We start from the raw sequence: 26,598 nt of genomic DNA, 5'->3' as shown, positions 1-26,598 counted from the left end.
CACCATTCAAGAGAAATGGCTGCTTTCTTTATTACAATATATTAGCAACAAAGCTACAGCAAGTAATGTTTTCAAAGGGTAGAACTGTGCTTTTGAGACCAGTAGTGGCACAGTTTAGTGGTGTAAAGTAATATAAACGTAAATGTTGCGTCGCAATTTCTGTGAGTTTTGCTGTGAGCCACCTGTATGCCGGCTAGCGAGTAGCTGCAAAGCCGAGACGTCGCTCAGCCTGTCTTCCAGCCCTGCTACGGTCTGTTAATGGTACACCGGATCTCGAAACAGATCCGAACCGCGTGCTTTGTTTTAGCCGAAGTTAGTAAATCAGGTAACCCCGGGCCTAAATGCCAGAACAAGGCCCCAGGATGAATGGGTTTTCTATCGGTGAGCTGTGCTGGCTGTTCTGCTGTCCACCCTGTCCGAGTCGCATCGCGGCCAAACTAGCTTTCCTTCCACCGGAGCCCACGTATTCCATGCACACCGACGCTAACGGGGTGACTAGCTTACATTTAACCGAACGGGCAGACTGGCAGTACTCCCAGCGAGAGCTCGATGCAGTGGAAGTGTTCACCACTAGAAGCAGCCGGGGTAACCGGGTAGCATGCATGTTTGTGCGCTGCGCTCCGAACAGTCGCTACACGCTGCTGTTTTCCCACGGTAACGCTGTGGACCTGGGGCAGATGTGTAGTTTTTACATCGGCCTGGGCTCCAGGATAAACTGCAACGTGTTCTCCTACGACTATTCAGGCTACGGAGTCAGCACCGGCAAGCCTTCAGAGAAGAACCTGTATGCGGACATCGAGGCGGCCTGGCAGACGCTGAGGAACAAGTGAGTATAACACATGGGTGTTGTGGATCAGACAATGCCTACAAGTGTGTGCTGAGATAACGCCCACTAGACAAATACTTTGGGCTCAAATTGTGGTCATAAATATTTTGTACTTGTAAATCAGACTGCATAGTTGTGAACGGAGTTTTGTAACCTTGTAAACCAAAATATCTGAAAATTTTATGTGTGCATGTTATGTCTTATCTGTGGAATCACACATGAGAATTTTTTGTGTGTGTTTAAAAAAAGAAAAGAAAAAGATTTGTTTGTAAAAATATTTACACAAGTTACTTTTTTTGTTGTTGTTAAGGTCTGCTTACAGATACAAAGCAAAACACTACGTGTAAAACTCTGCACGCACGTTCCTTGGCTGTGTGTAACTTTCAACTTGCAAGTATGAATTCTGACCCGATTTTTCTTCCTTTCAGCTGATTGGTCAATGTCATGTCAATCACAAATTTAGCTATCCAATCAGAGAACAATTGGGTTTGGCGGTCGGAGGGACTCTTTACTGAGGTTCAGGTCCTGGAAGGGTAAAGGCGCCAGCGTTTTCCTTCATCACCACAAAGGAAAACATTCTGTGCGTGTCTGAGTTCAGTGAACTTTTTGTCACAGGTGTACGTGCTTATACAGGGACCTCCAGAGTCTTTTCAACGGCTCTGTGGACCTTGGGGAGGAAAGCAGTTTTGTGGAAATGACATACTCTTCGCTAGTCGGGATAGTTACAAAGCTTTCTTAGTTATGATTGAGTGATTCATGTTTTTACTTAAAAACTTGAACATAATACAACACACACTCTCATAGAGGATATAAAATCAGAGATATGTTTTGAAACGACAAGGAGCAGGTGCATCTAGTACACGTAGAGCGGCCACAAGAAAACAACATACAAGCTAGCGCAGCAGCCAGCACAACACAAATTGTGGATTCTTTGCTCTTAGTTAGCTGTGAGCACAGCGAATGCCACGTCTGATGTGAAAGGACCTTTATCCTGTGCAGTGTGACTCACAGCAATGGTCCCGGGTCAGCCCTGACTTTATGTTAAAGTAATAATGGTAATTCTGACCACTGGTTTACCACAACTTTATCCTTTCAACAGCTACTGAAAGTTAAGGGACCTAGCTTGTATGAGCCTTGTGGGATATTTATATAGAGATCCTCCAGCTTCAAACTGTATTACCCTTCCAGGACCTGAAGCTCAGTAAAGCGCCCCTCTGATAGCCAGACCCATCTGTTCTCTAGTTAAATTTGTGAAAAGAAGAAAATTCAGGTCAAAAATCAAACTTGCAAGTTGAAACTCATACACAGCCAGGAAATTTGAGCGCAGTTTTACACGTAGTGTTTTGCTTTGTATCTGTAACCGGACCTGAACAAAAGAAAATTTGTAACTTGTGCAAATATTTTTTACAAACACAAATCTTTTTCACACACACAAATTCTCATCTATAGATGCACAAAAATAACATTTTCAGATATTTTGGTTTACAAGGGTACAAAACTAACAACTACACAGTCTGATTTACAAGTACAAAATATTTATGACAACAATTTGAGCTCATAAAATGCAGCTAAAGTGAAACAGAGAAGTTGCTGGAAGATTACATGGCACAAAATTAGTCTTTGCTATAAAGTGACTTGTGACCATCCCGACTTATTTGGTCCAGCTTTGCTTATCCAGCTCATTGCTGGTTAAGCAACTTGACGATCCACCACTCTCTGTGTGCAGAGAGGGTCAACATCCCTCTCTGCACACACTGACAGCAGATAGCTAAAAGGTTCGTTTTATTGTGTCTCTTAATGAAAGTGATGCTGGTCGCTATGCTGTGTTGGAAGACGTTTGCCCAGTGATGCTGCTGCTTTCTCTTGGTCTGCAGACTCATGCAGACCGAGCTGGTAGCTCAAACATTTTCCTCATAACTGATTAGAGACTTTGCCTCCAAGATGATTTTATGTTTTAGAGCAAGATTTTCTCACGTGGAATGTATTTGGTCCTAAATCATGGATCCACAAAAGAAGCAATGTCCAACAGGTCAGTGTGGATGGTCTGCATGTTTATTGTTGAGGTCATCTACAACATCCTACTACTGCATACTAAAATATGACTCTCCCAGAAGAGTGTTAATGAAGAAGGCTGTCAAGGCTTCGTGGCCTGAGCTGCAGCACACAGTGTCACACACTATGTATAACACTTTATGGTGCTGCTGTAAATGGTGGAAGAGAGTAGTAGCACTTGAACCTTTTGTTTGGACTCGTGTTCATACTTTGAATCTAAACCATCTCCAATGAACAGATTTTTTTTCTTTTTCTTTTTTTTTTTAAACTCTCCAGCTCCTCGTCGAGAGCTTGCCTCATGCCTGTGTCCATCTTCATGCTGTCTCTGCCTGCAGGACTAGACTGATAATTGAGTTCTTTACTTTTTAATAGTAAAAATAACTGATAAAAGATATTAGATAACTTAATGGTGATAGGAGGGTGTTGCTGATTAATGTTGGTCAAAGTTAATGGCAGGGGCTTACCTATCAAGACAATTTTTACCTAATTTTCCCATTGATGCATTAAATTATTATTGCCATTGTGCTTTGACTCAAAAATTAATGAGATCTACAAAGCCGTAGTTTCATCTCAGACCTCTTGCAACAGAAATGTGTCCAGGTGTGGACATGCACGTGCAGGTTCATGGCTGGACTTCTTTCCATTTGGAAGTTGGGTAGTGGCTACACGTGTGTGTGTGTGTGTGTGTGTGCGTGTGTGTGCGTGCGTGTGTGTGTGCTGCATTTATAATACTTGTGTGTACACATGAGACTTTCTCGCCTTGTGAACTCTACCTTGTACCATGCTGGTTATGTTTGCAGACCCGTGCGAAATTATGCAATGTAAAACAGACAGAGAAAGGTATTTGTCATTTTATGTAGTTAATTTAATGAATTACTGCCTTGACATAAACAATTAATGTATAATCTGCAATTCAAAGCATGCGCTTCAGCACTTGAGCTTGGAGCTGGATCGTGTTTTTCACATTCTTGCTGCTCTGACTAAATGATGGGGTGTGTCTGCTGTACAGTTCATTGGTGCTTAAAAGCAACATCAATTCATAAATCATAAGTTGTCCTCACTGGTTTTCATTTCAGAAAGTAGTGCACACATAGCAAATGAAATCTATAAAGTTACATTTTGTTTGTCAATTCAAACTTTTTAACAAATCAGATTGCTTGGTTATTAACAGTTACTTTTTCATATCAAAATCTTTTAAAAGATTTTTTTTTAAAAAAGGTGCCAAGACTTTGTTTTTGCTCACTATGCATAATGCACACACAGCTCGGTGAATATGTGAGTGCTTTATGATTGTTGAGCTCAAAGTGGAAAACTGGGAAGTTCTGACCCATCACCCAACTCTGTATCCAAGTTGCCACTCTCCACTGCGTTACACAGTAAGTTATCTGTGAGGTATGTCGAGCTCATGTACAGCAAGAGGAAATATACATTTTACATTAACCTAAAGTAGTTATAACTTTCCAGTGTTATTATGAGAATTCAGTGGATTAAGTATTTAATTATGCGAAAACTGCCAATCACAATGTTCCAACACTTTTTTTTTTAAATTTTACATTGAAATCAAACAGTGATTTGTCCCATTTCTGATAATGAAACAAGAGAATCATAAACCACTTACATTAATTAATTATCACAAAAATTAGGCAGCTAATCCATTTATCAACATCCAATTCTGGACTAATGTTTTTGCATTTTGTGTCTCTTCATGTTTAATGCTTACACTTGTTTCATATACTTAATCAGCACATAAGCGAAAATTGCTGTATGTCAAGAAATTGCAGACTTCATCAAACATCAGTGCTTTCATGACCTGGAGTGCAACATAGACAACCAAGAATACAGTTACTGAGTTTATTGCAAACTACTAAATAACATTAGGATTAAAATGACTAAAAACTGAAAGAAACATTTTTATTAATCAGCAAAATTATTTGCTCTTCTCTTATTTTCGCTCAGCCTGAAGCTGGTTTTATAGTCGAGCGGAGAGAGTGTGTCCGCTCTGCTCCAGGGACTACCTGTCTGCCTGCAGTGAGCTCTGCTGTCAGATGGAGACAGTATACAAGAGTAAGAGTGTATGTGTTGCAGCCACTCTTGCTCGTGCTGTTGGTGGCAACAGAGCATGACATTACAACATACAAAGAGCTGAAGTGAAACAGAGTGTGAAAAGTGTCATTGGAACAACTATGTGCTTTTCATTCTTTATTTCATGGTCTTTGAAGTTTTTTTTCCACAGTTCTCCGGTTCATGGTAAACTGTGCTATCCCTCCTGACTCTATTCCGGCCCACCTGTCAACCAATCAGCATTCAGCAGCTGCATATGCCGTGCGCTTCCAGTGCAGTCAGGATCTCGGAGGCCTGCACAGGAGCGCATCTCACATGGGTGAAAACCCTTCTCCTCTCTGTCCGACCGAAAAGTGTATTCGGATGGACACGTTTGCAGGGCTATAAATCCTACGTAAGAGTCCTTACTGATGTGTAGTGTAACACAGAACAACATAGAATTGGAATGAGCAGATTGGCCCAGTAGATCGGCCTGTAGATCCAACATTTAGAGTAAGGATCAGAAAATATTTTATTCAAATATCAGATCAGCTTAACAATAGAAAGTTCAATGTCTGTCTCCTTCATGTTGAATTATATCATAGGCTTGAGGGGGATCACTACGTAAATAAACAAATCAATAATGAACACGTCTGAGGTTAATGTGCCATTTGACACATAGTATTAATGCCACTTAATGAAAACGGAGAGCATCTAATCACATCTAGCATTTAAATGAAACATTTTATCATTCCCCAACGCTTTCAGGAGTAGCCTGCATGAGCATAAAACTGCATTAATCATCAGACTGCCTTAGGGAACCTAAGCACCTGAGGAGCAGCTGTATGTTTATTCAATATCTTTTTAATCATATTTTGAGGAAAATCATTACGTGTATGGGCCTTAACACTGGAATTTGATTAAAGTGTCCTTTTACTTGGCCTCTAGGGACTTGGGTTGTTTTGTGCAGCAGTAAGATTTTGAAGATAACCATTTGCTTTAAAAAAGATCAGTTGCCTTGGCATGCTAATAATTGCTAAATGGTGTTATTGTTCTTTTTCTTTGACGTTACATGTCCGTTCACTGGACTTTAAAAATTCAGTTCCTTGTGTTGAATAAACAGCAGCATGTCCCTGCAACTCTCGCTTTTCACTTATGTTGACTTGAAATAATTAAAGAAATAACAGAGTAGCTCTTAAAACACGTCTTGATGGTCACGTTGATCATCATGTTCACATCATGTGGATTGTAGTTGATAACATTCTAGCCAATATTCATTGCCAGACTCTTGCACTGTACTAGAAGTAGGACTGTTCTTCTGTAAGTACCTTATTGTTTATGAAACTAGCTTTTGGCCTATAGTTACATAATGATCTTTAACAGTTGTTCTCTGTACCTATGAAGCGCCTTGAGGCGACTTTTGCTGTGATTTGGCACTATATAAATAAAATCTCCTGTAGATAAAGCAGAACCTGGTCACTCTGGTAACTCAGAAAATTAACGGTCTAACAAACCAGCAGCTTCTTGGGCTGAAAATGGAGGCCAGTGTGGAAAAACTCCTCTAATTTTCTCTAATGTTGCAAGTGGAAAATTTCTAAGTTGTGCTTTAATCTAGTTCCAAAAGCAAGTCAGTCACCAAATAGGGATGATAATTGATAAGAATTTAGTGATTTCTATTCATATCATTATTAATATCACTTAATAATTGGATCATTATTAATACTCTTATCGATTCTTATTGGGTTTTCACCTGCTCTGCTTTGAGAGTCACTGTCATTTCTAAATTACATTTGTAAAAGGCCCATAACTGATAATGTATTTGAGATTATTAATTTATGGTGTTACCGACTTGCATGTCTCAATCATTCAGAGCCTTTCTATGTGTAGACATTTTACATGTTCTTCCTGTGCTTCCTGGTGCTCCAGTTTTTCGCCTCATCAGAAAACATGCTGGAGTGAAGCTGACCATGAGCAGAGATGGTGCTGAAAGTTAAAAAGGGGCAGAATAACAACAACCCACATTCATCAAGAATCTAATATGAAATCACACCATACTATAACACTGTCATCAGGCAGGGACAATGCAAAGCAAACGTAGCCTATGTTTTACCTGATGGGTACAATGTTGCTGCTGAGGTGTTGCTGCTGCTCCTGCTGCTGATAGGGCTGGAGGTCAGGGCTGTGTTGATCTGAGACTGTAGACATTAAAACGTTGGTAGCTGATTAAACAAGTGTTATGAGATAATAATAAAATGCAAAGATTGGTGACAGCGCCTGTGACTTACTCTTTGCCTCTCTTCCTCCTTCCATCTCCTCATCTAAACTATCACTCTCTCCATTTTCTGTCCATCTGAGAACAAGGCACAGTCTGCTATTGCATTAGTCTATTATTGAATTATCCACACATAAAAAAAAACTCTTGCACCTAATCCATAATAAAGAAATAATAGAAAAATGTTGTAGAACCAAAACATTGTTTATTATTGTTTTTATACTTGAACACCTCTACAATGCAACAACTGGTACATGTGTTATTGTTGCCTGTGCTCTTTAATCCAGCTGGTGAGGGATCCACTGCATCACACAGCTCCTTTTGTCACAGTTTCCTCCTCATGTCCTTACAAGGCATGTCTGGACAATGTTATATCATGATTAATAATTTAAAAAAAAATCTATACATATAAAACAAACACACACACACGCACACACATACAGTGACATTTTATACCTTCTCCAGAATACTGTATATACTATGGCCACAAGTTTGCATCATGGTGCTGATCCAGAATCCCTTATTATTTATTCCCAGTGCTTGAAATATAAATCCAATATATTCTATTTCTTAATTATTTCTTTAATATAGTGTTTTTATAATGTCGTAATTATAATAATCCATAATTACATGCATATGCATATTAGATTTTAATGAAATATAAGTCCTCCAGAAAGGCAGGCCCTGTAACTTACTTTAAAACTAAATGTTTCTTAAAACAGTGGTCAGAGCTACAGACCCATGACACCCTTACCCAGTTAGCTAGCAGCTAATGACCAGCACCACTTGTGCATTTAATAAAAGGAAAGGTAATGCTTTGTCGTGCTGTTGCACACAAAGGATGCTCTTTTGTTTCAATTCGTCAGTTGTCACAAAACAGTTTACCAGTGGTACATAATAGGCTAATACTCCTGTGTGCTATAGAATACAGTGTATGCTGTACATCCTACTGGTTTTGTTGCATCAGTCTGCATCTCTCCTTTCATTTGTATTTCCCCTACAGCCCTGCACCGCTCAGACGGCAAAAAATGCGCATGCTCTTTGCGAGCTCGTTCCCGGCTCGTAACCAGCCCGCTCTGCCGTCAAGGGGGAGCATTGGTTAATGGTAGTCACTGATAATGCGCCCCTCTGTTTCTCCAATTTGTTTTTTAATATCTTCAATATGATGCAGTTTCTTGTATTTTTCAGCTTAACTCTGATGTCAGTTTTTTCCATTTGTTCTCTTAAACTAACTGCAGAATTGAACTAGGTCTTTTTTAAATTCAGAATTCGTAATGCCACAGCTTCCTTTAGTCTCTCTCGAATTATTTAGTAGGGTGTCACTTTCTTTACAATTGCCATGTTGGGCCTTCACCGTCATGGAAGTGGAGAATGTAAAAGGCATTGTCCCTATGGTGACAAATGTTGCCTTAAAACGTGTATTTTGTTGACAAAATGTGCAAGTTTCCTATGACATACACACTTATGACTCAATCTTGGTCATTGTTGAACTGGACTCCACGGCAGCCGTCGAGGGTCCTGCACATAATTGCATCGATCACAGTGTTGATGAACAGAGGGGATACCACATCACCTTTGCTGAAGCTGGTTCTGCATTATATCTGCCAGAGATTATGGCTCTTAAGCATTCTTTTCCACGTTGTCCACTGCATACCATAAATCACCAAATCCACAAATTCTTTAGAACTTTATGTTGAGAGATCTTATTCTTAAACCACTGTTTTTCACAGTGTTGACTGACTCCTGATATTTAACCCTGAAAAACAGGTAATTTCAGTAAATTTCTCTGTTTTCAAGATGTTCCACTGGGTGTCTTAAAACATATCTGTAATTTTTGGCCATTTTTAAAAAACACATTTATGCCTTTTGATTGTCTGCTGTGGGCTCATGAAAGTCATTTGATAATGTCCATCTGCTTGGTCTTCTTTTTTTTTCTTCTTCATCTTTTAGTAGCCATGGTATACAGTTGCATTCATTCTCAACAATGAGTCTCTTTTCCTTACAATGTGCTGTCTGGTGCTCCAAAGTCCAGTGAGTTGTGAGTCAGATGGCACCCAGCGGGGACTTTGTCCATCCATGTGTCAGGTCATAATCAGCTGTCAGGATGACCGCGCAGTTCAGTAGCTGCTTATCAGAGGAAGTACTTGTCTAGGCCAAAAGATTAGTCACACCCAAGCTGTTATCTGAAGAGCTGTTGCAATGACATATCTTCATAGGGGACGTTCAACACAGCACCTCTACTCCAAATCCTTTGTAAAGCTGGATTTGGAAACAGAATTGTTTTTTTTTTTTAAAAAACAAACGACAACAACAACAACAAAAAAACCTTTGTGTGTTTGCTGTGGTATAGTTTCTGTTTCCCAGCACTGTCAGGGAATGAGAGGGTTTGTTTTAAGCTTCCTTTCCAGATTGTGAGTGAAGGAAAGAGAACATGCCATCCAGAATCTCCTCTCCTTGACAGACTAACTGGCCTGTTTTCTGTCAGAACTGTAGTAGTTTAGAAGAGAAGCCGGGAAACGCTATACCAGGTCAGTAATTAAATGTAGGGCTGCAACAATTCATCAATTAATTCAAATAATTTGATAATAAAAAAATGCTCCACACAAATTCTTTGCTTCGATGCTTCCTTTAATACATGGCTCTGCTTGAGTGTTTCACCCACGACTAAAAACAGACCTGCAATACAAACGTGTTTAGGAGCAACGTATGAATAAAAAATTTGACAACATTAAGCCCACTCAACTGAGATGGTGAGCTCCGGTTGAGTGAAAGAAAACATGTTTCTAGCATTGAGAACAGCAGATACTACAGCAAGGCGGGTTCAGTTTATTATGAATCGCATAATAGTGTCATTATTTTAATACAACAGTAGGGTGATAACATAAAGATCACATTCATTGTCATCTAGATTTATACTAGATGATAAAAGCAGTGCAGCTCCAATAACACAAGAAATGAGTTTATGCTTGAGAAAAAGAATTGTTGGTACTCACAAAGCAGGAGATGAATATACAAAGTTACAATAGTGTTATGAAATGCCAAGAAATGGAGTGGGAATCAAGAAATTCAAAGAGAGCCACAGAGTACAGAACAGGCCTGGCAGAGGCAGGAAGCAAAAGATTCCAAAGACACTGGGAACAAACTAGCAAGAATTGTCTTCCAAAACAGAAGTGAATGACTTGGCTAAGTTGGGAATTCTAATCTCAAAGAAGACAACCACTAGAACACTGAACAAGAATGGACAGCGAGGTCGTAGCAAGAAAAACACCACTTTTGCAGGCGAGATACCATCAAGACGGAGGACAATGTGGACAAAGATTATGCATACTGGAACTGCATCCTTTTGTTTGATGAAACTAGAGCTCTTTGGACATTGAGACGGAGAAAGAAGGGAGTGGCGTGCATCCCAAAGAAACATTCTTCAAGTAGATCTGGAACCAGGAATCCAATCAAAGTGGAAGGAATCATGAATCTCTTTCAAAATCTGTGGGGTGAACTGAAGGTCCAGCTTGAGAGACTCACTCTTTCACAAAAACACTTCTTTCTATGTTTAAGTGCTTTCTATCCAATATTCACTCTAATATCATTAAATATCTTGCACAAGGATATTTAGCATGGAGACCCAGGGAGCACCCAGGGATCGAAAGGCCAACCTTATGATTAGTAGATGACTATTGGCACCTGGGTCTATCAGGTCTAATAATTTTGACCGTGGTAAAGTCTTTGTTTTTCTATGTGCAAAGTAGGTATTGTAAAATAAACCATTCAATTTAGAAAGCTGCTGAATGTTAAATGTACAAACATAGGCTAAACTCCAATGACAATAATATAAGAATCTAAATATTTTGCTGATTAGGTTGAAAAAATATATATTATATTGTGTTATATACTGTTCAAAAAAAGGGAACACAAAAATAAGACATCCCCTGACTCAAAGTGATTCTCCACCAAACAGTCCTCGTTCATTAAGTGCTCTACAAACTCTAACATTACAGCTGACAGCTGGATTTTCCTGTCTCACTTTAGCCAGCCAGCAACAAGAGAACCAGAGTAAAATATGGACAGAAAAACCTTCATCTTGTTTATTTAATTTATTTTTAGCAAAAACCCATATTTGCAGCCAGGGTCAGCACAAATGTGACCCCTTCAGACTGCTTTTTAGTTTTAAACTTCTAATTTAAGCACTTACTGCTTAAATGGCATCACAGATGGTTTAAATTAGCCTGTAGTAGTTTATGTAGTGTTTCATGTGTGAAGTTGCCTTATGTATGCTAAGTAACATCACAGTATAAATGAATGTGGCTTTTCTGTGTGTCTTTGTAAAGGTATGGTGTAACTCCTGAGAATATCATCTTGTATGGTCAGAGCATCGGCACGGTGCCCACCATTGATCTGGCTGCTCGCTATGAATGTGCTGCCGTCATCCTGCACTCACCACTAATGTCGGGCTTACGGGTGGCCTTCCCTGACACACGCAAGACTTACTGCTTTGATGCCTTCCCCAGGTATGTGTTAAAGACACAATCACACACGCATACATGTCACAACGTGGGCAACCAGCAGTGTTACAGTTTTATTGAAACATTGATGTGTTAAACCTCTCTGATATAAAGGTAAAAATGTAACTTTCTGTCAGGCAACTGCTTCGCGGTTAGTAGGAGGGAAAAGAGTAAAATTAATAGAGAGAAGAAGAAAAAAACAATGAGCTCAAGTCCTTTCTGTTTCTGGAACTGAAAAGTCTCTTTGTCATATTTGTGTGAGCACTTTTTGATGTATGTATGTATTAAAAAAACCCAAACGTTGAAACTTAAACATGATTTAAATGAACTTTTAGGCTCCACCTTAGTTTTTATTGCACCCATAATATAAGGAAATAGCTGATGCATTTATTTATTACCAGAAGTAAATTTCTATAAAACAGTTGCTCATATATTTGAAGGATCAAAAGTCAGCATGAAGACAAAACATAAAACACAACAATAAAAGGAAGCACAGAGATATTTGCTCTGGAGTCTTGCAGCAACAGATGTGGCTGCAAGGTCACATGTGGCTGCCTCTGAAGCAGAGGTTGGAACGTAAACAAAATTCAAGCTGGCATCTAAAAACTTGGTGTTGGTCTATGAGAAATGGCATTTGTAGAAAGCAGCAGCAACAAATGAAATATGCTTTTTGGGTTTTTTTTGCCTGTCCTCTCTGGACTGTAGCAATCAGAATTATTGTGTGAATGCCACAGTGAAATGCCCAACAGATTTACTTTCCCAAGTGGATCGTTACAGCTTTTATCATACTGGTCCACTTGATTGTTGTAGTTTGTTCGATCTTTATTATTTATTTATTTATTTTTACTTTTAAGTAGTGCTGTCAATAGATTAAAAAAAATAACAAACTAACTCACAATTTTCTGTAATTAATCGTGATTAATCGCAATTACTTGATCAATATGTTTTATATTGATCTGCCTGGCTGCAATTACACTTTTTCAACTTTATATTTAAGCTTGTAACTGACATTTATGCAATATAATGAAGAAAATGCAGAATAAACACAAAGAATGTTAAATGCTTAAATTCAAAGAGAATTTGAATAGTTTCAGTCTTTTAACACAGGGTCTCTCCTGTGAAAAAAAAAAACCCTATATACTAATAGGTAAGTATACACTCATATATAATATATATTAGTGCTCTCAAACAATTACAATTTTTAATCAGATTCATCACAGGGTTACTGTGGATTAATTTTGATTAATCACGATTAAATATCATTCATTTTTATTCTATATTAATCGCATTTCATTTTGCGTGAGCAAACAGAAAAAAGGGAAAATATACGCACTTAACATGTTTATTGAACATCTTTAAACCTTCATGTAAACAAAAAACTCTGTGAACATTTATCCTCTCTCTCTCTGTCACTCTTGGGGAGGCACTTCAAGTCCTTGAAACGAGGAACCAAAGCGATTTAAAGCTCGTGTTCTCAACGATATTAACAGGTCTGCAGTTTGTTGCAATCCACTTGGCATCAATCAATATGTCTGAGGTAGACTTACTGAGTCCCCGATGCTCCGTGAGTGGTTTGTCGCAAGCTGGGTGACACGTTAGCCAAAGTGCTAGCAGCAGGCCTGACTAACATAAGCTTCGCTTCAATGTGATATTTTAAGCTGGAAGTGCTTCAGTAAAAAGAAAATTCCTTCTGCCGAGACAAACTGCCCGAAATGCGTTGACAGAAACATTTCAGGGATTTTGAGTCATTCTGCACTCCAGATGCGTTAATAGCGTTACATTTTTTGTATCGCGTTAATCATAATGACGGCGTAATCTGCGTTAATGCGTTAATTTTGACAGCACTACTTTTAAGTTATTAGATTCGAAACTGACAGGGCTAGGGATAGGAAGGTGAAAGACGAGGAAAAGAGAAGTTGGGAAGAGGCTCAACAACAGGAGAGGAACAGAAAGACAGAGGAGAAGAGAGACGGAGAGAAAAGACACTAAAAATGCGTTTGATCACCTGCTGGGAAAAAAACTAAAACAAGCACAAGGAAAACATCACAGTAGGGAAACCACAGCTACAACCAACATAAGCATAAATAGCAGTAAATAATAAATATCGAATGTTACTGAGCAGCATGCAAGACCGACAATCCACGATATGTTTAGAAGCAGCAGCCAACCAAGATGGTGTGTGTTTGTGAACACCAGTTTGTACTTAGGTGTGTGAAGAATCAAAACAGTGCACACTGCAAAGCGTTTCAAAAGCATGTTACCACAAAGGCAACTAACATTATTTGAAGCAGTGCCATCCTTGCCCAGCTGACTGTTAACCTGCACAGTGCAAGACTTTACACTCCTGCCTAATGCCAAAAGAGACAGTAATATCACAAGCACAACAGGCTGCTTTACTGTAAAAACCATGCCAGCAACCACAGTCAAAAATATCTGAGTTATGTGGCTGATTAAAGTAATTGGCCCTCAATACCAACTTTTTAGCCAGGAACTATAAGACAGCACAAAGATTATAGACCAGGGATGTCAGGCTTAGGGCCCAGAATCATCCAGGCAAAGATGCTAATCTGGCCCGCTGGACTACATTGGGCAAAGGTTAAGGAGGTCATAAATTTGGGACTTTTAACTGTTTTTTCACAAGTTTTACAGCTTTTCCTGCAGGTAAAGACCTCTCTCCTGGCAATTCATACTACACTATAGTAATTAAGTAATGAATAAACAGTTAAATGACAGAGAACACAATAAAAATAAAAATATAGCATATAGCACTTTACAACTCCACAACTTTATTAGTGCAAAAAAACCCATAAATGTATTTTCACTTAAACAAGCAGCTGTTTTTTATGTGCATTAAAGTTATATAAAAATTTAACAGTACAAATGCAAATTCCTTGCTGACAGTTTAACCAAAAGGCATTTCCAGTGGAAATTGGCCGACATATCCTCAGCATAACCATGTATAATATCCACAAAACTTAAAAAGAGGTTATACACACACAGCACGGTAACATTATGTTGAAGCACAGTACGTATCACTCTGTGAGGCTCCTGCCTACGATAGCCGTAATGCTCCATTGCGGGTTCACAATGTACAATGCGGGTTCGTAGCTTAGCAAAGTCGTATTAAAACATTTGACAGATTTTCGAGCGCCGTGTAGCACATAAAATCATTTCGAGGTCAGTAAACACAACCAGAATTCATACTTATAAGGCACACGGGATTATAAGGGGCACTGTCGATTTTCAGAAAAATCGAAGGATTGATTTTAAGTGTGCCGTATTTTCCAAAAAACACGGTAATAACGACGGCCCGCTAGCATGCTCTACCAAAAATAGTGCTTTGTTGTGTATCTGACGGACGAAAGCTAAACCAGTTCCACACCACTGAAGTTGCAGCATTTTTACAAACCAATTCTGGTTCATCCGTTTCATTCAACGATTCTCATTCTCCGTCGCCGCCGCCGCCATTCATTTCTTTTGATACATTTATTTCTTCCAATTTAAGGCCATGAATCGTGTTGACAATGTAGAAAAATGACAGACTGTTGCAGCTGCACTTCTTTTTGTATTTTTGGACATTATAATATCTCCTGGATTAAAAGTGCAGTTAAACTTCCGTACACTGACAGGAAGAGGAGTTTCCCTGATCTGGCCCACTTAGGATTAAAGTTGGCTGTATGTGGCCCACCATGTAAAATGAGTTCGAACCACAACTTTGTCATACTTTACAATAACATTAGATGTGTGGTATGAGCATAACTGCCCATTGATTAAAACATGTGCTATAGCAATAAGTGCTTACGTTTTTTGAGCATGTTTAGTTAAACCTTGTGTCAGTATAGAACATGACATCAGTGGTTTGGTTGCTGCTAATAGATTTACATTGGTTTATGTTAGTTAACTAATAACAGAACCAATAACTTTTGTGCTGCCCCAGGCTCCAACAAAGATGCTGTCCATTTTCACTGTCTGTCTCCTAAGCAGTCAGTGGTTTTACTTTGTTTGGCTGGCTAATAGGGATGGGTATTGATAAGATTTTCACGATTCCGATTCCATTTTCGATTCTGTTTAACGATTCGATTCTTTATTGATTCGATTCTTTATTGATTCTCATATCGATTCTTATTTTTAAAAAAGGAGAACACTAAGGTCGACTAGCTTAGAACTTTGTTTTATATCTTCTCTTTGAACAAGATAGAAATTTAGGGGTAACATGGCTTTACAAACCCAACAGTGAGATCTTAAGAGATCCACAGCCTATGGCTCTTCAATGGGGTGTCACAGGGTCCCCAGGAAAAAAAATTGTAAATGTAAAATAATAAAATAAATATTCTTCTGTAGCAATAACAAAGTATAACATAAATTATTCTGTAGCAATTACACAAGAATATCCAGTAATGTCCCTGCCTACAATTAAACACATTCAATTACAGAAAATCGGTGGCATCTGCTGTGGCAAATGGGTGCAAGCCTTTTACCACAAACTTAGTCACTGCTCGGTGACATTCGTCTATCCTGGCCTGAAAGGAGACGCTACCGGTAGACTGCAGCGAGAACTGCCAGCGAGCGCCAGCCAGACTCTCTGTCTCTCTCATCATGGTCACCTAAATGCACAGTAATGGCAGGTTTTGTAATAAGGCAGATCTCGCTAACATAATATGCACTGTTAGTTGATTATTTACCTGCCGCATTAACGGGAGAGGACGTGCAAACGTTACCGCTGCTGCTGGTTGAGATTCACGAGTCCGGAGCGGAATTAAAAACACGACATTCATTTAAGGTTATCGCGTGTTTTGTGAGCAAATGCTTTTGCATATTCGTAGTGTTTCCTCCCTTAAATGAAATATCTACTTTGCAAATATTGCAAGTTGCCCTGTTGTCATCCGTTCTCGTAAAGTATAACCAAACTTTTGAGCGTTTGAGCCGCCATGTTTCCTGCCAGGTAAATGACGCTCCGCAACGTGGTGACGTCATTCGGGGCGACTGGAATCGATAAGGGAATCGTTTGCAAAAATGGCAAACAATTCCAAGGAATTGAAACAGTGGGAACCGGTTCTCAACAAGAACTGGTTTTCGATACCCATCCCTACTGGCTAACATGAGAAAATCCAGATTTAAGCCATAATGTTTAGGTTTATTAAGTGAGAACAGTGTGAAGGAGCTTATTTAAGCTTATTTTTAGTGATTTGATTTATGATATCTACTGGTTATATTGGTTGTATATTGGTTGATAGTTACTGAAAGATTTTCTCCTGCCCTTGGCTGCACCAGAAAACGTCTTTCCTTGCAGCACAGTCTAGTGGATATATATCAGGTCGAGATGATAAAGCCTCTGTGTAGTAGATTAGTTGCACTTATTCCTAATGTTTAACAATGTTATTCATCCATTCATCTTTTTTATTTATTTGTAACTTGTCAATGCCTTGCAGGCTAAGTGGAGCAGTATATATTTTCTTCTACTCACAACCTAGTTCCTCTGAGGGACTCTCACGGCACTCCTTGGCCAGATGGAATATGTAATGCCATCATTTGGGAGGCGTCCTTGTCAAATACTTGAACCAGTAGAATTGACTCTTTCTGACATGAGAAAGGAACATTTATTCTGCTTTGCTTTTCACCCTGTCTTCAAGGGTGAGCCCAGACACACCCTGCCAGGGAAACTCATTCTGCAGTCTCATTCTTGTATTCTCTAGAGTGTGCTGTCATTGGACTGGTAAACTGAAAACTGTAGATATGTTCAAAACACTCTTGAAGGTTTCTTTTTCTCTGATGTTCATAGTGACCGGGAAAGTCTTTTCCTGCTTACTGATACCATCTTAACATAGATGGTATCAGTAACGTCCACCATATAGACAAAAGTATATAAAACCAACCACCTAGCCATACAGTCTGACTTTACAAACATTTGCGAATGTACGCGTCATTATAAAGAGGTCACTAAATTCAAATGTGGTGCTGTAAAAGGATACCAGCATTGCAACTGCAAGTGAGTTAATGAGATTTCTTTCTTCCTAGGTGTTCCTTGATAAACTGTAAGTGAGATTATTGCAAAGTGGAAGAATTTAGGAATGGCAAGTGGCAGAACATGGAACGTTACAGAGCCGGGTTGCCGAGTTGCCATCGCTATGCCGACTCGATGACTGCAGGATTCCAAACCTCCTGTGGCAGTGGTTCTCAAACTGTGGTACGCCTGAAGACAGAAAACTAAACAGCAGTGGCGTTTGTGGGATTACTGAAGTTGGGCTAGATGGTATATAACGATGTGCTACGTGGTGGCTAGCTACACAGCTATGGTTAGCATAATATAAACACATTAGCACAGTGAAGCTGGAGGATGAACGCTAACTTTTTTCCACTTGATAAAAGTTAACGTGAGAGTTCCCGATGGTTAGGGACAAATGCAATCACATGTCGGGATGCTGTAAACAGACCAAACTTCAGTCAGGAGAACAACTGAGATAATCCACCCACAATACGAGGTTAGTCATTAATATACTGCTACATGGGCTGTGCTGTAGTTGCATCGTAAGGTTTTAAAAACAGATTTTTAAAATGAACAGTTGTAATAAAAACCGAGATGGGCTGACAGTGATCACTGACTGTTTTTAGGGGCTTGTTTAGATTAAACAGAACAAGATACAAAGCATTAAAACATGTTAAAAACGCAGAGTAGTTTTTAACCCGGAAGCAGGGTTCATACGTCATCACTTAAAGACCGGATATCCCACCTGCTGTGAATGTTTTAATACAGTACAGTTGTTATTATAATCACTCATCCTGTTTATGTTAAAATAAATAACATTCAGGCCTATACTACTGTACTTTAATGTCAGTCAGGTGGTACTCAATGTGAAAAGTTTGAGAACTGCTGCCCTATGACATTACCATCGGCACAAAAGTAAGAACTGCTGCTTAACAGTCTTCCTTCTCAGAGCCAACAATTGTTTTTTAGGCACACATCAGTCGTCATTTGTTATCATTGTTAAAATTTCTCAAAATGTTAATATAAAAGCCCTCAAAAACAGATTTGGAACGGTTCGCAGCCGAGTGTGAAGCGGTGGGAAATGGAATCAGCACCTCCGAATCTGAGGCCATGGTCCTCAGCCAGAAAAAGGTGGAGTGCCCACTCCAGCTCAGGGACAAGTTCCTGTCCCGAGTGGAGGAATTTAAGTATCTCAGGGTCTTGTTCGCGAGCGACGGGAGAAGGGAGCATGAGATCGACAGACGGATCGGTGCTGTACTGGTCTGTTGTGGTGAAGAGAGAGCTGAGTGTAAAAGCTAGGTTCTCAATTTACCGTTCGATCTACGTGAATACCCTCACCTATGGTCACGAGCTGTGGGTAGTGACTGAAAGAACGAGATCGCGGAAATGAGCTTCCTCCGAAGGGTGGCTGGCCTCTCCCTTAGAGATGGGGTGAGAAGTTCAGCCATCCAGGAGGGGCTCAGAGTAGAGCCGCTGCTCCTCCACATCGAAAGGAGCCAGTTGAGGTGGCATCTGACAAGGATGCCTCCTGGGTGAGGTGTTCCGGTCATGTCCCACCGGGAGGAGGCCCCAGGGCAGACCCAGAACACGCTGGAGAGATTATATCTCTCGGCTGGCCTGGGAACGCCTTGGTGTTCCCCCGGACAAGCTGGAGGAGATGGCTAGGGAGAGGGAGGTCTGGGCTTCTCTGCCCCACGACACAGCCCTGGATAAACGGAAGAAGATGGATGGATGTTAATCTAAAATTTAAAGAGTTAAATTTAGCAATAGTATTTTTTTTTTTTTCTTTGAGCGAGATAGGGAGAGATAAATGCATCACTGCAAAACACAGCAAAGAAGTGAGTTATTTTGAGATCAAATTCTCTTCTCTTCTATTTTTTTGTGTTTTAATTGAGAAAATGTTTCACCACAGTTGTTCACTTCTGACCAAAATGTGAAAGAGTCTATGCCACAGCTAGTGATATGCGTTATTATTGGTTCCTTTTAAAAATATCGAACAGCCTCACAAGATTCATAATTTAGAAACACAGGGGATATTTATCTGACCAAATTATAAAAAGCCAGACAATATTTAAATGTTACAGTCTGGTGTGTCTGTAGATTTATCATGTGCAGTGCGGAATTGTGAGCAACATTAAGTGTAACTTTCAAGGAAGTGTTACATAACTGGATATGTTTGAGTATGTCTGTTCTACGTGTGTAATCTCAGGCATTTCTCAGATCCTTAAAGAGTAGAGAGTGTGGTGATGACTCTGTAATATTTAAATGTCATCAAGTTGTCAAAAAAAGTATTTTATAACAGCAGTTTCTTGTCTCTCCCCATTTTGTTTTGCTTATCAAAAGTCATGTGATGCTAGCAACAGGCTAAACAGACGCATGCTTTTCCAGTTGCCTCTTTAAAAAGGTTTCTGCAAATATAAATTCCAAATTTTAAAAACCTAAACACAAGGTGTATCACTCCTGTTTTCCACCTGGAGACACCGTTTACACTGTAATCTGACTTTGGTGGCTTTTTGGCAGCAACTGTGATATTCAGCAGTCGCCTCATTGTTCTGACACACAACACAAAACTTTCCACTAAACTACACAGTAACTACACACTGCAAACACGCTAAACATCACAAATCTCTCACGTCTCAAAACTCGCTCCCCCTCTCTTCCTCTTTTGCTCACTCGACGCCATCACTCCTAAAACTTCCCCCTCTTCCTAAACCACCAAATGCCAAGTTCCCAGTAATTTTAAGATTGGTCGACATGGTACATCAAGGTCAGGAAAGGGGTTTTTTTTGGTTTTGATTTTGGTCGCAAGCGGAGAGTGCTTTCGAGCGCTTTCCTTCAAAGACGCCGTTTTTATCATTTCTTCCCACAGTAAACATCACACTGTAATCAGGAAAAAAACACTGAGTATAGGTTTTATCATGACTCTGGTTTCATGTGGCCTATCAACACAATTTAAAGAGTGGTATATGGTTTGAAGTCGCCACTTTCAACACAGCAATTGAGAATCAGGGTCCTTGGGCTGATATAGCATCTTGTTAATATGTCATCTTAAATTGGTCATGTGATTGGTTTACCATGACTACTTAATTCTTCCTCAGCCAATCAGCAGCACTGGTGTGTAAGTAAGTTCTTCTTTATTCTAAGGAAACAAAGTAAGTTCTTCCACCTTGGGATGCAGGCACCTTTTACAACATGTTTACAAAAGGCTTTACTGTTTAAAATAGACTGAGGCAGGCTTTACTTCAGCTTTTATACACAACAGTATAATATAGAGTAAACTATTTTAAAGACCTGGGCTTGTTTTTGTGAATGAGAGACTCTTCGCTATGTTATGTTATGTGCTTGGCATTCATACTTTTCTTATTTCTCTATATGTACTAGATTATTAAAATTTTTCTCAACTCTCAGCACTTGAGTTAAACTGACAGATTTAGAGGAAAGGATGCCAGACATCACTGTACTTGGCTCAATTTTTGTTAGAATTGTGGTTCGGTCCTTGCAGACTTTGGATCCCCCCTATTACTGTATAAGCACGGTGATTTCACTGGAATATTCTGGAGCCATGACTCAGAAATGTCTATTTTTATAGATAATTCTATTGTATTGAGGCTACAGTCTTTTAGTACGCACTCCTCTGAGGTCTGACATTTGAAAAAGGAATAATAGAAACACCAATAAATGTCTTCTTTTTTTTTTTTTTTTTTAAGTAATGTGTTTAAATATGTGACCTTGATCCTATTTCCAAGAGGACGAAAGCTTTGCCTGTGCAAATATAATAAAAAGCCTCCAAATTTCCGTAGCAATTAGCTTGGCGTGCCAGAGCAGCTCAGTAGTGATCTGTCTGGAAATCAAATGTTTGCTAGTGTTACAGAGGTAATGTATTTCCATCAGGGTTTGCTCTGTGTAGCTGTGCACTTATATTCATATAAATGTTGGCAAAACTCATTTTTAAAAGCCATGTCTGCCATAATTCAGTTTTTATACCTCAGCTGTGAAGTGAACATGATAATAGTTTTATTCTATCAGGAATGAAATTAGTTCCCAGTAATTCCCCGGCATTAATATTCTGACTAACTGCACAAGCTGAGGCCCTACCCCTAGTTATGTGAAGTGACGATTAGAGTGGAATTTGTATTCATAGCAGTTCTGTCCAATGAACAAGACAGTTGATCACAATTTACCTAAGCTGCTGTCAGTGTGTCTCTCTCTCTCTCTCACACACACTCGCGCACACACACGCGCACACTCTCTCTCTCTCACACACTCACTCACACTCTCTCTCTCTCACACACTCACACACACTCTCTCTCTCTCTCTCTCTCTCTCTCTCTCTCTCTCTCTCTCTCTCTCTCTCTCTCTCTCACACACTCACACACTCTCACACTCTCTCTCACACACACACACACACACACACACACACACACGCACAGAAGGCATTCACCAGTTTTTCTATGCATTTTAAATTTGTGAAAAAAGCACCTTAATACAACCCGTTCTCCACTGATGCGTTGTTACTTCAGAGCCAGTAGTTTTTCCTGGGTATCTCATGAAAACCAAACTTTATGTATCAAAAAATTAAGTAATTTATGTAGGCAGAAAAACATAGCAGAAAAAAATTGAAGGCTAACTTGGCAGGTAGAACTCTGAGACGTTTGTGTTGCTACCCTGCAGCATCAGCCCTGTTGTAATGTTATACTGAATGAGTAGCTTAAGATGCTTGAAAGACGTTAAACATTTTTATTTCTTAACATCCTTGCAGCTTTACACTTTCTGCATCTCGCGTGTGTCTCGGTTGTGTTATCATCACTCTGCAGACTCACACAGTAATGAGCTCCTGAAAGCGATGGCTGACACACTGAGAAAAATCATGGCAATCACGTCTCAAGTTGGCCTAGTTTAAATTTATTTTGAGGTCTCCTGATAGCCAATTATGACAAATTTTATAATGCTTGTGGTTGTAAATATTTTTTTACCTGTTTAGTATCGAGTTAAGGTGAAAACCATTTTGGCTATTTTGCCAAAGCCTTGAGATCTGTGACTGGTATCTCTTAATTTAATGTGTTTTTCACCACAGTGGCTCCCAGTCAAGATTTTATGCCAGTTTTCACTATCAGGTGTTTGCCACTGTTTGCAAAGATTTCATCAGTTTGACCCACTCTGTTCTTTATACTGTTTCCTCATACTGTTAATGTCTTTTTCTTTCTCCGCAGTATCGACAAGGTGTCCAAGGTGGCGTCCCCGGTGCTTGTAATTCATGGCACAGAGGACGAGGTCATTGACTTCTCCCATGGCTTGGCGATGTATGAGCGCTGTCCCCGTGCGGTTGAGCCTCTTTGGGTGGAGGGAGCTGGCCACAATGACATTGAGCTATATGCTCAGTACCTGGAGAGGCTCAAACAGTTCATCTCTTTCGAGCTTTCCACTTCTTGAGGACCTTGGAATTCGGGCCCGGGTTCATTTCAAGACACTCAAGAATTATCCTCATCATTTCCTCTGGAGGGACACAACAGGAGTAAAATGATGACACCATCAATGTGCCCAAATATGGAGTTCTTCAAGACCTGGCTGGTGCTCCTACGAGACACAACAACCTGCTTTGCTAATGAGCCCGGGCCTTGACAGTGTTTCTAACTGCTGCTCAGTCTTGATTCATTATCCACTCCAAATATTTGCTTCCTTCCCACTCTCTACTTAATCTATCTCCCCTATCTTTTGTATGTCAGTCTTTCACCGTGAGCTTTTGTTGCTCACACTTTCATATCCTGCATTCTGTTTGGTCCACGATTCCCCTTTTTTTCTTTTGACTGAGTATTTGCAATGTTGAGTTTTGTATTCTTTTATACAAGGTAAAGAAGTATCAGTTTTGCACCTCAAGATACTGTGGATGAAGATTTTCCTTTTTCCTTTCTTTAACTTTACATTACCATTCAGGGTTGATTACAGGGTTGCACTGTAATGTTGCATTTTGTTAGCTGACCATTCCATTATGTTTTTGTTTTTATTTGAAGTAAAACTGTGATATTTTTTTTTCTCTCATATTTTTTTTGCTGGCCAGACTGCATCCCAGCTTGTTTAGGCTCTGTACTCTCTGTAGTGTTGATGCACGCTGCTCTCTCATGTAGGGAGATGATAATGGCAAACTTCAACTGGCACATTCCACATCTACAGCAGTTTGCTCCTTTAGATGTTGTACAAATTTCAAGCAGAGAGGTTTGAACCATAACTGCTGGAAATGCATTGTGGTGAGAGGATCATGTACACCAGCTGGCCTCACCAGTTAATCATTGATCATCTCATCACAATGCAGTGTTTTACTGGGAAACCTTTGGTCCTGCAATACATATTTTACCTTGAGACATGGCACAGCTCACCATGGCAGTGGCACTCCTCGATCACTACAGCCTCTGGTCACAGCTGTTGTGCAGGTGTTCGTGTGTGTGTGTGTGTGTGTGTGTGTGTGTCATTTGTAAAATGGAAGTGGTTATAATGACTTGGTCACTCACAGACAGCTGGTCTCAGTGGATATTACATAAGGATTGTGGGCAGCAAATTAAAGATGTGGCATCATTTTCTTAGGCTCTTTGATAACTCATAGAAGGTTGCAGGCAAACATGGCTTACTCTTTGAAATCCGTTTGTAGCCTAACCATAGCATTTAGCCTCAACCGTAAACATCAATAGTCTTCCTGCTGTTTGTTGCAACACATTCAACATTTGCTAATGTCTTAGTATGTGTGTGCACTGTGCACTTATAAAATTCACATTTGTAACCTTTGTAATGACAGTTGTTTCCCTGTAATTTTACACACTCCTAATATTACTTGTGACATTCTATGTTTCTCAGGAAACTGTTTCAAAAAAGACTCAAAAGATCATTCAAAGTCCAGAATATATAACACTTAGGTCACTAATGGTTTGATGTAAAAAAACAACTCATTGACTAGGAAAATGTTTGGTCAGGAACATCCCTAATGATAACCGTTTAAGCACAGTCAAATCATCTAGCCCAGCGGTCCCCAACCTTTTTTGCGCCACGGACCGGTTTATGCCCGACAATATTTTCACAGACCGGCCTTTAAGGTGTCGCGGATAAATACAACAAAAATAAAACTAGTACCGGTACCGAAAAAAAGAAGATTTATTCATAACACACGTGAAAAGACCCAGGAAAACCGAGTTAACGATAAAAACGATAACAAAATAACGCTGAAAACCGATAAAAACCCTGAAAACCATACATTTCACACCTGAGCCTCAACTCTCACGGCCCAGTACCAAACGACTCACGGACCAGTACCGGTCCGAGGCCCGGGGGTTGGGGACCGCTGATCTAGCCGTCCAGCGGAGAAGATTCAGTGCAAGCCAACAGGACAGTGCCATTTTGCTTCTCACACCACACAGGAAACGCACACATCTATTTTGGCCCAAACAGTCCTACTTGCCAGATTTGGCCTGGAACATGAAAGTCAAATGGTCAGAGTAAGACTATCAGGGAGCAATCCAAGTACTAGGAGCTCCAGGAGGTTTGCTGCACAAAGAAAAGAGAACTGTCAGAAATTTTGATTGCACCTGGTACATATCGAAAATTCTCATTGTCGTCTCATATGCAGCACTCTCACACCATGTGTGCACCTTGGCCTTTAAGCAACACAAAAGGGAAACATCCCAAATAAGAAAACCTACCTCTGTGGAAGAGAGAGCAGCGGGTATCAGAGCTGTGTTAACTGTCTATTGGCTGGTAAGACATCTGATTCACATGAAAACAAGTCTTGCAGGCTGCCAGGCAGCATAGAGTGGGTTTGCTTGCCGTCTGAAGACACTGAATTCTGATGTGTTTAGGTTGTTCAAAGTGAACATACATTTACTGGTTTGGGGGTTGGGCTTAATTATCTGTAATTCCTCACTAAGAACAAAGCCTTATGTTTGTATTTCAGTCAGACATTCCTGTGAACTGCAAGAAGCTTGTGGTCTTCAGGGGGACTGACTGCTGCTATTTATCGCAGGAATCAATCACTGTGAAAGCCAGACAGTTTGGGGAATACTGAAATGAGAGCAAGGTACAAAAATCAACTTCAGCCTGACTAGTAATCCTCTGACTCGTGTTCCTGCCTGTAGAATGATAGAAATCGGCCTACAAAGCAGGTGTCTGCTGAACCCTTTGATAATTTTAACTTTCAAAGACATGACAAAACCACAAAGGGGAAATGGAATGCTGTGAAAATGACCGACGCATGCAAATGATCACTCCTGGTTTTGGATGTTGCATCAGTTGTATTTGAATAATTTATTTTTTGTTGCCTGCAAGTGGACAAAAAAATGAAGCTATATGACACTAAGATCAGATTTAAACAAAACAACAACAAAAAAAACTAACACTTTGAAGTAAATACTGAATCTTTTCAGGATTGTGTTTGGGGAATATTTGCATAGCAACTTGTAATGATGATTTGGTGCACTGCTGTAATTTGTCAGTTGGGTATTCGTGTTTTCTGATCATAGCTAATGTTGGACTTTTGAGTAAAAAGTCCTCAATCATCTCCAGTATATTTCCTTTAGTTTCTCTTCTAAAAGGAAATGAAGATCCTCTTAGGACCCGATTCTTCTTTTGATACTGACATTTTTACACATTTGTCCAATCTAAATGTTGAAAGATTTACACCGTTTCTGAAAATGGTTTGTACAATAATCCTCTGTAATGGTATACTCAGTACATATTAGGCCTTTCATAAGGCTGGCTAGTTTTTATTGATTTTAATATGCAAATGAAAGACAGCTAGTAGAATCGTATATTGATCATGGTGTGTAAAACAATGAAATAAGCCTTAAATATGCTGTGAAATGGATACATCATACATGTAGTGGTTGCAAGAAGCAGCGCAATGGATGTTTCATTGGTTATAGTGGAATAAAGGACATGTGGAATTGTA

The 26,598-nt window shown here is 39.7% G+C and overlaps 1 protein-coding gene across 1 annotated transcript; it reads left to right on the top strand.

Moving 5' to 3' along the window:
- On the top strand, positions 1 to 26,598 carry abhd17c (abhydrolase domain containing 17C, depalmitoylase). The gene is made up of 3 exons (XM_063470461.1): positions 1 to 826; positions 11,516 to 11,695; positions 22,883 to 26,598. Exons 1-3 carry the CDS (start codon positions 342 to 344, stop codon positions 23,100 to 23,102), a joined length of 885 nt encoding a protein of 294 aa, XP_063326531.1. The 5' UTR covers positions 1 to 341; the 3' UTR covers positions 23,103 to 26,598.

The sequence above is a fragment of the Pelmatolapia mariae genome, linkage group LG1, assembly GCF_036321145.2.
Source record: "Pelmatolapia mariae isolate MD_Pm_ZW linkage group LG1, Pm_UMD_F_2, whole genome shotgun sequence".
NCBI lineage: Eukaryota > Metazoa > Chordata > Actinopteri > Cichliformes > Cichlidae > Pelmatolapia > Pelmatolapia mariae.
The sequence above is the reverse complement of the archived record's forward strand: the minus strand, read 5'-3'. Positions and strand labels throughout refer to the sequence as shown.

Bases quoted from the DNA above. Each gene is read 5' to 3' on its own strand.
- abhd17c (XM_063470461.1), top strand. From the start codon at position 342: ATGCCAGAACAAGGCCCCAGGATGAATGGGTTTTCTATCGGTGAGCTG. The intron at 827-11,515 runs GTGAGTATAACA...GTCTTTGTAAAG, and splicing joins TGGCAGACGCTGAGGAACAA to GTATGGTGTAACTCCTGAGA. The intron at 11,696-22,882 runs GTATGTGTTAAA...CTTTCTCCGCAG, and splicing joins TGCTTTGATGCCTTCCCCAG to TATCGACAAGGTGTCCAAGG.